This window comes from Sturnus vulgaris, chromosome 3, assembly GCF_052056855.1.
Source record: "Sturnus vulgaris isolate bStuVul1 chromosome 3, bStuVul1.hap1, whole genome shotgun sequence".
Taxonomy (NCBI): Eukaryota; Metazoa; Chordata; class Aves; order Passeriformes; family Sturnidae; genus Sturnus; species Sturnus vulgaris.
This window is the reverse complement of record NC_142245.1, coordinates 26,980,823-26,996,720: the sequence shown is the minus strand read 5'-3', so window position 1 is coordinate 26,996,720 and position 15,898 is coordinate 26,980,823. Positions and strand designations below refer to the sequence as shown.

The 15,898-nt window shown below is 35.8% G+C and overlaps 1 protein-coding gene across 1 annotated transcript in view; it reads right to left on the bottom strand.

Moving 5' to 3' along the window:
- The window catches only part of CAMKMT (calmodulin-lysine N-methyltransferase), a 210,501-nt gene that overhangs the window by 180,875 nt on the left and 13,728 nt on the right, over positions 1-15,898 (bottom strand). Inside the window, exon 3 of the mRNA XM_088161254.1 lies at positions 15,486-15,550. Within this exon, the coding sequence (XP_088017380.1) occupies positions 15,486-15,550 (65 nt within the window). The remainder of the gene's footprint in view (positions 1-15,485; positions 15,551-15,898) is intronic.

The following is a 15,898-nucleotide window of genomic DNA, read 5'->3' as shown; positions in this document are numbered from 1 at the left end:
GGACCACCACTTTCTTCTAGCTCACAGAACCAAAGGCAAGTCTTCATTTAGTGATTAAATAACCAATACTCACACTTCACTTAAATGTAGACCCTTCTCTTACTTTCTGAATTTACCTTTTAATAGAGCAGGCTTCTCTAGCTTTTGGCTAGAAAGCCGTATGCAGGCTATTCATTGTCCGCTTTTCAGTATATTTATTTGAAAATGATCCAACCATTCACCCCTAAGAGAACAACTCCTCCACCTTACAGCCCTTGCTGATTATGTTTCTTAGAGCATGTGGTGGTGACCTGGGGAGAGACAGAATTCAGAATGAGGCCTTCTTTAGATGAAGCCCTGAAGCACAGAAATAGGAAATACATCCACTAAGTCTTAACAGCCTAAAGTACCCAGAACCTCTTTTATTTTTTTAATATGACATTTCTGGTTTTTTGTTTTGTTGGGGTTTTTTTTTGCTGTTGAAATCATCATTTCAGCTGAGATTTTGCTTCAGCAGATCAGACTTTAACCTTTCAGATAAACAACATACGAGCCAGCCATCACTGAGAACTTTCTGGCAGGTGGAGGAGGAAATCTGCTCTCCAAGAAACTGCACAAACCATGAAATTTCTGTTTGCACAGGCAACTCTAAAATAATGGTGCATTTCATAAAGTCAAGGCTTTAAAATTAAAACATATTTCTGAGAGTATTTTTAAACATGAAAAATCCCATCATGAAGAGTATCAGCTCCTCCACAAGTTGTTAGCAGGATTGTGACTTTCAGATTACTTTAACTTCTTTACGATTACACAAATTAAGTAAATTAAAACATTGCAGCAGTCTATAAAGAGCAGCAGCTAAAAAGAATGAAATACATATTTCACCTGAGCAGGCACAGGAAGGGATCAGAGAGATGTCTGGAAATACAGTTCTTTCTCTAGCCCTGTTGGAAACATTTTCTGGGGCGCCCATGATTTCTCTCCAGCCCCCTTGAAGCTGAGCTAGCATAGCCTCCCTTCCACCTCTTACATCTACTCTCAGCCCAGTTAGTCTCAGGACACATTAATCTTATTAATTGTGATTTCATACAGGCTCCTTTCTGCCCAATCTGGTTTATCTCTTGAAAGAAAACTAATCAAATATGTCTTTATTTCCAATTCTCCTTCCTGCCCAGCCAATAGTCTTCCACTCATTCTTCTCCCCTACATTCTCCTTGTCTTCTGACACTTTCTTATAGTCTCTGTGTTATTCCCACTCCCTCCTGTGATCATCTCCTCTTAGCATCAGAAAGCAACATGGATCTTTTCCCCACACCTCAGCTATGCAGTTTTTTGGTAGGAAAAAAAAATTAAAGGCAAACAACCGTGGCAGTAACTGCCACCATTCTCCAAATTGTTCCATATACAGATGAAATTTACAAATTCTACAAATACATATATATATACGCATACAACTTATGAAGTATTTATCTATAAAATATGAAATATATTACATTAAAGCAGTTATATATATACATAACATCTTAACTGTATTATTTAAATATTCTTTTCTTGAATTGTACTTTTGGAATATCAAGTACTAAGTGTGTTTTATTAACTACTTTATGCAACATTCAAATTGCCAATTCAAAAAGAGGAGGAAGAGTAAAATTTGCTACTCATTTCTATGCCAAGTTTCAATTATCATGCTCCTTATTATTCAGCACAGAAAACATTTCAATAGTTACTAGATTCTCACCTCATTCAAATTAAAATAATTTGGGGGGATTTTTTAATCAATTTTAAAGGGAAGACAATGTTTCTGATTCATTTGACAAGCCTTGCTGAAGACAATGAGATTCTTTATATTACTAAGGCAAGTCAAATTTGACTTGTACTAAAAACAATTGAAAAAATATGACAGTAATTCAAAAGCTGACAATGCTTTCAAACATTTGGGGAAAGATGGCACATTGCAGTTCTACTTTCATCATCATACAATAACTATGTCACCAATAAGATCCTATTTCAGGCAGGGTCAAAGTAAACTGTCAGGTAAAATAAATCTCTGACAATATCTTGCTAAAAAACACCCTGTTAAAAAAACAGGTTTTCTTCTCCATATGTATAACGTGAACATATAGAATTATGTGTAATAGCTCTATATACCTATGTATATACACACATTCAGAAGTCCATGCTAATTAGACCGATTTACTTAAAAATCATAGGTCAATCTCTTCTGAGCAGCACACACATGTCTGTAATTGTGGAATAAGAAACATTTTGTAGTTACAAATAAAATCCCTATATTTAAATGTTTTGATTTGTAAAAGCATCTAACAGGAATAACCACGCAAACAAGGCCAGGCCAAGGCAAGGTGCTGCACCTGGGTTAGGGCAAACCCAGGCACAAATACAAGTGGAGTAGAGAACTGACTGAGAGCAGCCCTGGGGAGAAGGACTTGGGGGTGCTGCTGGATGTGAGGCTGGACATGAGCTGGAAATGGGCACTCCCAGCCCAGAGAGCCAAGTGTGTGCTGGGCTGCATCCAAAGCAGCGTGGGCAGCAGGGGAAGGAGGGGATTCTGCCCCTCTGCTCTGCTGAGACCCCACCTGGAACCCTGCATCCAGCTCTGGGGGCCCAGCAGAGGAAGGACATGGACCTGTTGGAGAGAGTCCAGAGGAGGCAATCAGAGTGCTGAGAGAGTTGGAGTTGTTCAGTTGTTCAGCCTGGAGAAGGGAAGGCTCCAGGGAAACCTTATAGAACCTTCCAATACTTAAAGGGAGCTACAAGAGAGCTGGAGAGTGACTTTTGACAAAGGCATGTAGTCATAGGACAAGGAGTAATGGCTTTAAATTGACAGAGGGCAGGTTTAGATCAGATATTAGGAAAAAATTCTTTTTGGGGGGTGGGGGGTGACACTGGCACTGAATGCTTTGTCCCTGGACGTCTTCAAGGCCAGGCTGGATGGGGCTCTGAGAAAGCTGGTCTGGTAGAAAGTGTCCCTGCCCATGACAGGGGGGTTGGAACGGGATGGTCTTTAAGATCCCTTCCAACTCAAACCATTCTATGATAATTGGTCTCATCATTCCATCTTTCTGTCTACTTCTTTTTGACAGTTTGCATCCAACTATTATAATAAAGCTCTTTAAATGCCAAACATAGAAAAATCCGTTTATTCTAAAAAAAAGAAAAAAAGCTAAGAAACAATTAATATATTAAAACATAGAATTTTCATTAATTATTCTCATTCATCAGCAGTTCAATCTGATCCTAGATAAGCCTTCCAGAATTAATTGGCATCATATCTATCCTTTCTGTTACCCCAACAAACTATAAAATGTGTACCTGTGTACTTTAATACCAAATATTTACCATATCATTTTCTAAAGGGCACATAAAGAGAATCCTCAAAAGGAAACACTACAGTAATTATGAGGAACTACATTTTTGAAATAATGACAAACACAACAACTTAAAGCACTTAGATTAACTCTACGAATTTTTGTCTGAAATTATCTATATTGTTGTGCTGTACCTACTGCCACAAAACTAAGTATTTGAAAACCTATATTATATATGTTGATTGCTATCATAATAACTTTTGCCTGCCAAGGGGAAGTGTGAGGTATTATAACTTCTGGAGATTAATATGGGAGATATGCAACTGGCTCCTGCACTATGCAAGCATTTACTTTGTAAAGTATTTATGAGTTACAACAAAGATTGCAGTGAATGAAGTATCTGCTAAGTAGATGATCTTGAAAATATATCCAACACCTCTATTATAATTTATGTTCTTTTCAATACTAGATATGACAGCATGTTTCTAACTCTGAAACAGGAAAATGGGAATTGGAAGGTTAAACACTTCTTTTTCAACAGGTGCTTTGAAAACAAGGAAAATAATTCAACAACAAGAATTATCAAGAATTATTAACAAGAATTTTATCTGAGCAAACAATTAGAAGGCATTATTTGGAGGGCTTCCAGAAGCTGTCCATCTTTGCTTTGTTTCATATGATTCTATTGTGTTAGTGGATACCTGCTTTTTTTTTATTTCTTTGAATTATGTATATTCAAAGACAATACATTTTACTGTCCATTTAAAAATATAGATATTTCCATTTTTAAATGTCAAACCTGTATTACTATTTTATTCAGCTTAAAACCATTGTAAACTCTTGCCTTTTGCTACTGCTACCATTTACATGTGATTACTTTTAAGTCAAGGATTACAATGCTGTTCACATTTTAATGCTCAACTTTATGGTAAGGAAAAAGTCTGCTTCTTCATGAGAAAAATTACAAAATTCCTCAGGAGTGTGCCTACATACAGCAAAGAATAATTAAATTGCTGCATGCATTTCTTTTAAACATACAGAAGTTCTTTAACTTGATAGCTATATGTTAGAGTTTCTTTAGGAAAAACACTAAAAACTGTGTTTTATGAAATTTAAACACAGATCAAGAAAGTGACAAATGCCCTATCAAAAAAACAGAACAAAAAAAAATCAGACAAAAAAAAAAAACAAAAAACCAACCAACCAAACAAAAAAAACCCCAAAAATATTGAATGTAAGCTTCAGGTTCTACCTTAAGACTTGTGAATTTTCAACCTTTTTCAAATATTATTATTAATCTAAAACCAGATGCAACAAACACAGTCCTTCTTATTAATCAAGATAATTAATCCTCTGCCCCGGTAGAAGTTATTTTATATAAATAGTCGACTTTTGGTTTCAGCACTTTCTCACTGATGTGCATGTAAAAGCAATGCCTGCTTATCTCAGCTGGCAAAGGGAGAAATTTTACAGTACATAAATACTGACAGTTCACTGCTTTTTAATAAATAACTGCACTAGTCTAATCAAAACCAGCCAAAATCCACCTACATAAATATATTTTCTGAGACAATCTAAGATTAAGAATCTTCCTCTGTTACTTTAACCTAGGAAATATCGTAAAATGGACTCAGAGTCACCTGTGAGTAAGTAAGCTTCTCCCACAGCAGATGTGAAGCTGCACACATCCCTTTCCCATAGAGAATTTATCTTGGTTAGTTTTCCACAGAAAATATAATGCATGATTTTAAAAGCAGATTATGGTTGTGGACAAAACTATCAAATTAATTCTTACTAGTAATAAAACCCCCTCTGTTTATCTGGCTAAGCTCATTTTTAGCAGAGTCTTTAACCACACAAACAAAAGGAATTAATATTTTCTACTTTAGGCATGTCCAATTAAATAGTAAATAAACCTACCAAATTGCTTCAAATTGCCACAATTTAAAAATGAGAACCAAAATACAGCAAAAATAAGGACCCTGTATACAAGCTGCTTTGTGCTATTATGTTTTATTATGAAGACATTCCAGTATTTTTAACCTGACAAAATTTATACTAAGGTGCTGATTTGGTAAATGGCTTAAGACTGTACAGTGTATAAGCTGTATGAATAGTTAAATTTTATGGAATAAGCTCATGGTGAGGTAGGCAAGTGTCTTCACATTCTAAATTCATATTTACAGGCAGATTCCAGTGGGGTTTTTTTCTGATACACTCTCATAAGAGATTACCCAATAAATTCAGTAATATTGTTTCCTGTCTTAGTATCCAAAAAGAGCTCCAGTCAGTGAGTACATAAAAGCTCTGAGCCCATTCTCTTTGCTAACTCAGGTGTGCTGACTGTCCCTTCTTTCATGAAACTACCTGGTGAGTGTTGTAACCATTAGACTCATATTTGAAACCATATAAATTCTACATAAAATCTGCAGCTACCTCAGCTACCAAAAAAAGTTACACCTTCTTTTCTTTTTGACAGACACAGATGAAGCATCTAAATAAAGGAAAGGATTTGAGATTGTGAATGCATCAAGTTAGGAACTGAAATTACAAAAGAGAGGGAATGTTAATGACACACAAGTCTCAGAGTGTCAGCTGTGGTCAATTCCAGGCCATGCCACCACATGTGTAGAAGGGAAGTCCTTCCGAAGGAGAGCTAAATTTTATTGTCAGAGCATCTAAAGTTCAGTTCAGCAATGCCCAAGAGTCCTTTTTGACACAGTCCTAAGTCCTTCAATTTTGAGACCCCAAATGGGTGGCATTTAAAGTGAGAAGGCACTCCTGAAAATATACCACTGCAAATTGAACAAAGCTCTTGCAATAAACCTGCATGTGAGAAAGGTTAGAAGTCAGGTGGTTCTCTGCATAACCACTGTAAGATGGCTTGGCTCTTCCTCCCACTTCTAACCATGAACAGCTCTGTAACAAATAGAGACTTATGGGATTTCCTACCTCTAAAATGGATCTAATATTTGTTTCACAAATGTGGTATTGTATGGATTCATTAAAAATCAGAAGAGTGCTTTGGGGACTACAGTATTATCTTCTGAGCTGATATAAACCACACATTTAAACATGAAAATAAATACTGCTTTAAAATATGGGAATGGCCTAAGTATAAAGGGGAACCTAAAAAATTAATTGGTAAAAAAAACCCCTCAGACAGTGAAGCCATCTTCAACCAGTACTAGCATAGATGAGAAGAAAGTAAACTTAACTCACAAATCACAGGTCACAGTTTCACAAAAAATACAATAGACTAGGAGTTGGTGTTAAAAGGTATAATGGGCTCAAATTTCTTTCTTTTTAGTCCTGAATATTATTACAGAATTCTGGTGCAAGAGGCTCAAACATATTTGAGTACTCCCAAATTACTAAAAAGGCCCAAAATAAAACAATAATTTTAAAAAACCCCAAAACTTGTATTATTTCATTTTCTGTCACACTTATTAAAAGCAGGGAGATTGGAAATAAAGGGTATTAGGGTAGATGACTTTTACAATCCTATACTAATTTTTGCTGGATTACCAAACATGTCACAAAGCCTGTACATAGCTCAGAGCTCTCCTCAACTCATAGCTGCAGTTCTCCTTCAGGACACCAAAGAACTACAAGAGAGAACTATGCACAGAAGCTTAGACAGGATACATCTGTAGTATAAATAATTAAAATAACAGCTTTCAGAAAATGAATGAAATCGTAAGGCAGAGAATCATCAGGTGATTTCCACTGCATAAGATAATTATGCATTCTATAATTAAGTATAATGTTTCATTCAATTCAACCTCTCCCTCATCTTCACATAATTAAAAACTTGAAAAAGATTCATGTTTTTCATTCTTTTGTTGTATATTCAATGATAAAGTATAACAATAAAAAATAAATTACAGATTTTAATTAAAAAAACATTCACCAGAGGAACAAGATAAGAGGCTTGTTTATGGGGCAGAAGTAGTAGATGCCTTGTATCAAAACTTTCAAAAGTCTTTTGACAATTTCATAAGAAACAGGCTAAATGAAATTTGCTTAAGATGGGTGAAGAAAACTTGAAGAGAATAATGGGAATAATTCTCAATGGTTTTCTGTAAAAGCAGATGAATTGAACAGGTGGAGTTTCCATAGATGCCTACACTAGACTGTGCTCTGTTCAGTGTTTTCATTGATCACCTAAAAGAACATGACTATTATTATTTACATTAGCAATTTATCAATTTTAGAAGTCCAGGAAGTTGAAAGACAGGCTTCAAAGCATAAAAGCAATGAACTGTGAGAAGTCTGGAAACAGGAAGAAGCTCAACAGGGACAAACAGTAGGTATTAAAACTGGGTAAGAATAATCTGCTACATAAATACACAGTTAGGAATAACTGATTCCTTCCGAAGAGGACCTGGATTTTATGGCAAGTCAACAGCTCAACATGAGTCAAAGTCATGCTGTTGTAAGAGGAAAATTCAATATTGGGATTACAGGCTGTAAAACAAAATCTCCTGGTTTACTTAGCATTATAGAAGTCTCAGCTGGAATACTATGCCCAGATTTGACAAACACTCTTCAAGAAAGATACAAACCAAATGTATGGAGTCTAAAGAAAAGTCAGAGCCTAGCAAAAACTGTAGTTCAAGAAAACATGATAGAATTTGGCTTGCTGGATGTAAGTAAAAGAGGATATAGGCAAGACAATGTGATGATTTAATACACCTAAAAAACTACTACAAAAGAAAATTTCAGTTTTGCCAAGGACCAAATCAGTAATAATTTTAAGCTTTAGTAAAAAAAGGCTACCATTAGATATGAGAAGATATTTTCTACCAGTAAGGAGAGTAGATGTGAAATCACCATTGCTAGAACCAGTATGTTCTAAATCATTGTTTATGGGATAGTTGCCCAAACCTCTTGCAAATGGGCTGCAGTCTTAATTAAAAACCACAAGGCTGGACTCCAGTAATTCCAACGAACTTGCAGTTATTCCTCATACATTTTCTATTTACCAAACTATTTGCATAGGAGGCTATGTTAATCCACTAAGTTCACCAAAAATTACTTCTTTATATTTTTGAAATAATGTCTTATCCACCTCTTTCCATATTATTGAAAATATTTTTAAAGAATAGTTTAAACCTGATTTAATTTTATTTAAATGTACCTATTCTCAATAAGTGTATTTAATTTATCAAGCTAAATTGATAAATACTAGATCTACATCTAATTTTCATATGGTCACTGCTATGTAGATCAGTTTTTATCATATATTTCAGTCAGAACTATCATCAGACAAAACATTTCAAAGGGACATAGTCACCACAGGTTTCAAATTCTCATTTCCAGAAATATTTAACTCAAAGTAGGGTTTTTTAAATACCATTTTAGGAACTGGTGCCGAATTAAATTGAAACCTTTCACTGTGGCATTTCAAAAGAAGAACCGAGTTGACCCATTTGAATATGATTTTTAAGAATTAAATACAGTGCAACTTTTGAAAAGTTCTCTAAACTAAACTTGAAATAAAACCAAAACAAGGTTTTGCATAACATTTCAGCTGCATTTGTATAGAGAAAACAAATAATAAGGACTGCCCTTGCTACCTCCACAGTCCAGCCACTGCTGAGACTATAATACAGTTCAGAGAAATGCCCCACCCAATGTGCATGTCAGAAACCACCAGCAACGTGTGGTGGTATCAAACAGAAGGGAGATACTCAGGATGTGAAAAGCAGCACAGAAAGCATGGCTAGAACATGGCAAGTGAAAGGAATTACGAGAACAAAAAGAACAATTACAAAGAAATATGCAAGTTCCACACAAATGGCAACAACCCAGCACCCACCAAACTCATTTGAAACTACTTATTTCAATTATGCTCAAATTTGAAATATTTTTAGAGAAGACTCTAAAATGTATTAGAAGACTAAGCTGAATTAATAACACAGCACATCTTAAAGGGATGCTTACCATTGTTTTCCTGCCCAATCTCAGTTAGAGGTGACTAATATAAGTTATCTAAAGCAAAAGTAAAACCCATGAAATTAATTAAAATCATTCATACTCTTCTGCTACTAACCTAATTTAAGGTGTTATACTGTATCTTCAAAATTTTAATTAATGTAAATCAAAAGATCCAATTTCTCATGGTAATCCATTTAGTGTTCCATTGGAACACTTTCAAAAATACTTCACATTGTATAAGATTAACACGAGTAGTACACTTAGAAACCTACTAATGCCAACTACTTTTAAATGATTAAGATAACAGATGATGCCAAAACATTGCTAATCAGAGTGCCAAGGTAAAAAACACTGCTCAGCAACACAGAAAAGTAACTGCTGTTGCTCTGAGAGATTCACATATTTTTACCAAAAGGTTCTCATCAGAATAACCTGAACAGGAGAACCGGTTCCTACAAAAAACTTCCATCTGACCCAGGAAGAAAGAGGGTACTCAGAAGGGCTCAACTGGGCTTCTTCACCTCCCACTTCTCTACGCTGGTGCCATGTTTGAAAGTAGAGGCACAAAGACAGAAAACGTTTGGAATAGATAGTAGGAAAAAAGTACTTTAGAGGAAAGAGATCCCTGACCACAATTATGACTTCTCTTTTCACACACAGGTTCCTGAGAAACAGAAGATTTTAGTGAGTGGGGAAAAGCTGAATATTTCAGGACAGTACTTAAAACAGACAAAAATCACCGATGTTCCATCAGAGAACAATCTCATAAAAACAATTCTGGTAGCAAGAGTAATTTAAAAGGTGTCTGCTTCTCTCCATATACTTATTTTCTGCTCCATTCCATACGCCTTATGTCGGTTATGTCAACGTGACTGCTTGGGATGATGCTGTAAACTGAATCATTGAAGTGAACTGGATGGAGGAGGGAGGGAGGAAACAGCTGGTTTTTCTTAACCCTGATCATGAAATGTTTTATTTAAAAGGAAGCTGCATAGTGAATAGTAAATTGTAGGTATCATAAATACAATATTTCATTCAAAACGGCACGTATCGTAGCTATTCAAACACTCTTCCAGACAATTTATTTTTTGTTGAAGATTTCCAAGGGGCTCTGAGGTTCTGACACGGTAAATAATTTCAAACTGCCACACCAGAGGAATGAGAGAAGGCTCAGAGGACAACGGGTGGCTGTTTCTTCAGGAGAGAATACTGACTGAGGCACAGAGGGGCAGGAAGCTATTCCAGCTGGCAGGCTTTTCACCGCTGATAACCAGATGTTTACTCAAAACAATGTGGGAAACTTCCACAGCAGCACCTGAAAACTGCCCTGGTTGATTCCAGGTACCATTCCATGAAATACAGGGGCACCACTGCTGCCATAAAGGATGGCATCTGGTGATTGTCCCCAGGTAACTTTATGACATCTGTCCTTCCAAGTACGATCATTCAGTGGCTGCCATCATCTCTCCACTGAGGAGCACAGATAGCTGAGGCACACAGTAAGAGCTCTGAAGAAACAAGTAGCTCTCTAAACCCATCCTCATATACTACCAGAAAGAAAATATTCTTCTTGCTTTAGTTATTTGAGAGAATGGAGGAAAGAAGAAAAAGTTGTTTTAAAGTAAATTGTAAAATATTTTTCCTAAGTAAATTTTAAACAAAGTTGCATAATTACCAGTTTCAAGTATGATTTTAAAATTAATATAAACTGGAAAAAAGTGAAAATTAAACAGAGAAAAATAATTTGTTTCCTTCATGATTTGTGTTTCCAAGAAACCTTGATGCGAATTTGAAATTCAAGAAAAAAATCCTTCTTTTATGTTATTTTCATGAAAAATATTATGTGAAAGGCAAAAGTATTCTTCAATTTAGCTAGTTTATTTATTGTGGAAACATAAAAATCCATCCACAAAACAAAAATTTAAAAACAAAAAAAAAAAAAACAAAAAAACCAAAAAAAAAAAAACAAACAAAAAAAAAAAAAAAAAAAAAACAACCAAAACCAAAAAAAAACCAAACAAAAACTTGAAGAGACTAGAACTTCTAAATGTAAAATTAGCATAAACAAAGACAGTTCTAAAGATGTTGAGTGTTTTGTAACAGTGGCCATGAAGCTATGCAACATTTTCCACCAATTAAACTATTAAAATAAAAAAAATCAAGAAAGAAGTGAGTATGTAATTCTATTTTTCCTGAATTTCACATAGATTACCTGTTTTCCTCTAGAAACAGAGGCAACAGAATTTAAAACTATTCTGTTTACATCTATCCCAAACGAAAAGCTGAAGTGTTTACAGGATCTACTTGCCTACAGGAACAACAATTTTGGAGTGCCTGGGCAGCTCTGTAACTGTAGCACCCTCTGCTGCTCTTTTAGTTCTAAAACATACAATTGAAGCCAAGTACAAGATAAAATGAATATATGTTGAACATGTTGTTTCTTGAAAATGAAATTATTAACTAATGCCATGTGCAGTTTACAAGAAAATGTTTTGCTATTACATATAGTATATTTTCAATTTTATACTATTTGAGCATTCTGGAATATCTTGTTGCTGTGATAACATCAGACAAAAACATACTAGATAAAAATTCGAAAATATGCTGTATTTCACTTATTCAAATTCTCCTTTACACAGTCTGTATCTTGTTTAGACTGGGGGCAAATAACAAAGAGGTTTATATTTTGGTCCCAATAATTTCACTTAATTTAAATGTTTACATAATCTGCAATGATGACTTCCAGGATAGAGTCATATGAGCACTTCAGTTATAAATGCTTTCTCCCACTTGGAAAGGCAAGGGAAGGAGACACCCTCAGAAGCTCATCCTTGCAGAATTTTCCTCAATTTTTGGATGATTTCTTCTGCCAGGATGAGCATGGCATGTGGTTCCAGGGGCCAGCTGATGCTATCCCACAGTGCCACCACCAAACCTTCTGCCTGGGATGCATCAGTCCTTTCAAAGGACTATCACAGGACTAGGACATCTCTTTTTAACAGATGGCATATTGTTGTCTGAAACGAACAGGCTGATCCTTTCCTTCATTCCAGCCCTCTTTTCCGTCTCCTGTTTATGCATAGAATTAAAGCTGAATGAAGTGCATTTAGCACTGCATCCTGTCTGTGTGGAGAATTCATTTAGAGTTTTCATGTGGAAACCACTCTCCCACAAAGGATGAGCAGAGAGAAAAAAACTTCCACATTTTTCTCGGAAAGTGAAAACCCATCGCAACTTGTAACATGAATTTTCATTCACAGTGGCAATCCTACAGTGCAAATGCATCTTCAGAAATCTTTTATAAAAGACAGAATACAAGTGTAGGTATACAAATAGGAACTTTGAAAGAGCCATTGTGCAGAGCCAATTTTCAGAGCTAACAATTGGGACCCTGCAATACACCACTGACCAGCTACTGCAGTGGTTCTCCTTTTATCCAGAAATCTTTCTGGTATAAGGCAGCACTTTTGGAAGCATTCACAAGTATTCCTCAAAAGCTGCTTATTGATATTTTATATAATGCTGCCAGCTAGTGGCACATCTTGTACTGAGTTGATACCTACTGGGAATATAGAGACAGTGGCATTAACTGGAGTCCTCTATCACTTTTCTTTTGATGGTCATGTAGCTGTCAAAGACCACAAGCACAGAGATCAACATGGGAAACAGAAAGACCATAGAAACACTCCATGAAAGAGCTTGTTTTAACAGAAAATACTTATTAGAAGAAACAAAAAAACTTCCCCCAAACCACAAAAACTATGTTACTTGAAACAAATTATTATGTCTAAAAACAAAATTAAGTTTTACAAAAGCTAATCTGTTTAATACAAAATTTATTTCAAAAACTTCTAGGAAAAACATAAATCTTGCTGATAAATACTCAGTATGGCAACCAAAACAAACAAAGAACACTAAAACACTTCCCTGTTTTCTGGTAACTCAGTCCAAGTCACTTAAGTGAAGCTTGGTGGCAAGTAAATAAATGCTGGCTATGCAGTGTGTCCCAGAAGAACACTGAAGTCTGTAAATATTCAGTGCATGGAGCATGCTGCTATTGATAGCACATTCAGTTCTGGCTAGCTCCATTACCATTAGATATTAGGAGAAATAATCTGATACTGTCAAAGACCATTTCAGAAATATCTGGAGGTTTCTCAGAGTACATTGTGGTGTGATAATAAAATGTTCTTGTATATCACTACAGAAATTATAAAAAACAGTCAATCTAATTTTAGAAGGACAACAGTTGTTACCTCTGGGGGTAAAAGGAGGCAACACAACACTCTCATCATTTCCACATTGGGTTAACACAAAGAGAGTAAAGAAATACAGGGGAAAAGATCAAGGAAAGAGCCAATTTGAATTAAGGAATAATGGGAGTGCACAGAAATTCCATCAGGTATGACCCAAATACAGCAGCTCAGTAAACACATGTTGGGGGAACTTTACTATGATGGTGAGACAGACACATAGTTATGCTGGCTTGGATACTGAGAACATTTATTCCATACAGGTGGTAGCAAAAAAGTGTGATTATTACACTCCAAGCCAGTACTGCATGCTGCCAGAAGATAATAATTTTACAGTTATGCTAATAGAGTGTAATCTAGAGTGCACAGTAAAACAAGCATAAATCAGTAATACGTAGATCAATACAGACAGACACAGACAAAGACATTTAAAAACGGGGAAGCAGTGAATCTGAAATGACTTGGCAAACGCTATATATAATAGCACAGCATGAACCCTCAAAGCAATTCTGAATCCAAAAGGACAAAAGTGAATCTTTGTATAAAAAGAGAAACTGTGAGAACTACAAATGTCATATTACTCCTGTGTTAGCACTGGTGGTGTGCCTATTAGAGTGAAAGTCTTGTTCTACCATCTGCAATCAATAAAGAAGTAGCTGAAATACTGGAAGAAGTTAACAGAAGAGCTGGCAGCACATGTATCAATAGGAAAGCATATGAAAATTTTAGCAGAGTAAATTCTTTGCATTAACAAGGAAATCTCTGTAGGTTGAGCACAAACTCAGTACCACACAAACAGCAAGAAATCGTGTTACCACATTATACTGTCCTGATTCATTACCTGAAGCACTTTTAGACACACACAAAGTATTTTCTCTCCTGTTCAAAGTAAATGCCTAAGTTGTTATATAATGACCTAATGTTTATTGAAACATCGCTTTGAAATACTAAAACTGGAATTTTGAGATAAAACACATATATATCAAAACAGTTTCTACATCATTGGCTTGATAAGGAAGGGGAAATACGTGTGTATTTCTTGAACATCTGGCAAACTTTACCAACTTTATTCTATCAGTTTCCTTGGTTGAAAACAAACCAACCTGAAAGATAAGGCAGAAGAACCAAACAACAATTATATGTGTATATGTAAACGTTAATTATATAATAGTAATTACTCATCACATCAAAAACGTTTCAATATGTTTGCTCAGCTTTGTTTCCACGGTCTACCACAATTTGATAATTCAAGTCCATTAATAGCACAGATAATTTTATTAATAAGTATACTGAAGCAGAGCCATACTGGGTCAGACATTGATGGCCCACTTAGAGCTCATCTTGCCTCAGGTTAATGCAGCCACTTAGACAAGAGTGAAAGATCAGGACAAACATATCATCCTACTGCCCCATTAACTCTCCTAACACCCAGCACTTCCTAAGCCATAAGTGACGTCTGTATATTTAATAGCCACAGTAAATTTCTCTTGCACAATTTTTTCCCCTTTGCTTTTAGAATTTACTTTATGTTTTAGGATCCAAAACATTCTGTAGGGAGGAATTTCACAACTTGACTGAGTGCTTTCTTTTGTGTTTCTCTGGTTCAAGTTTGTTCTCTCCAAGCCAGAAGTACCCTTGATTGCTTTCCATGTTCCTGCACTGCTGCTCCTTACACAGCCACAGCTGGCCCCTGGCCAACACAAATCAATGGGCTAAACTAATGTTTTATCCAGTACAGTCCAGTTGCTCTAATGCTCCCACCACAGCCACAACCAAAAATAACCTGCACTGGGAGAACTTAAGGGTGTATCCAACACAAACAACTGTGCTACATAAAATTGTACTGCTATGGTAACTCTGACCACAGTAATGGAGTTTCCCAGCTAAATGAAGTGGCTGCTGAGGGCTCATACAGAAATGTTTTACATTGGTACAGTAAGACTCTCATCACCATAGTACTGCACTTAAATAAACAGTGACTTACAGACATTCCCCGTGTTGTCAAAACTTGTAAGAACATCTTTAACGTTTAAGAGTCCACTGTGAAACCTGGAAGAAAACACAAATAGTGACTTCACTGACACATAAATCATTAAAAAAAAAAAAAAATCTTCAAAAAAGAGATTTACTGTATGCATTCACTCCTCATCACCCCCTTTCACAGTGAAGCAGCAAACAGGTACTACTGTAGCCACCAGGGGGAAAACAAGGGGACAATCACCACACTTCAAGGTCCCAGCACTGAAATCCATGAATCAGGAGGAGTGTTTCTCAGAAACTATCAGGAGGAAAACATTTCCAAGGAGCATCAATTTTTATTTAGTTGTGGAAGTCACATAGAGGAAAGGAGGAACTTAGGCAAAGCAATTTCCTTGAAAGAGAAAATCCAAGGAGTAT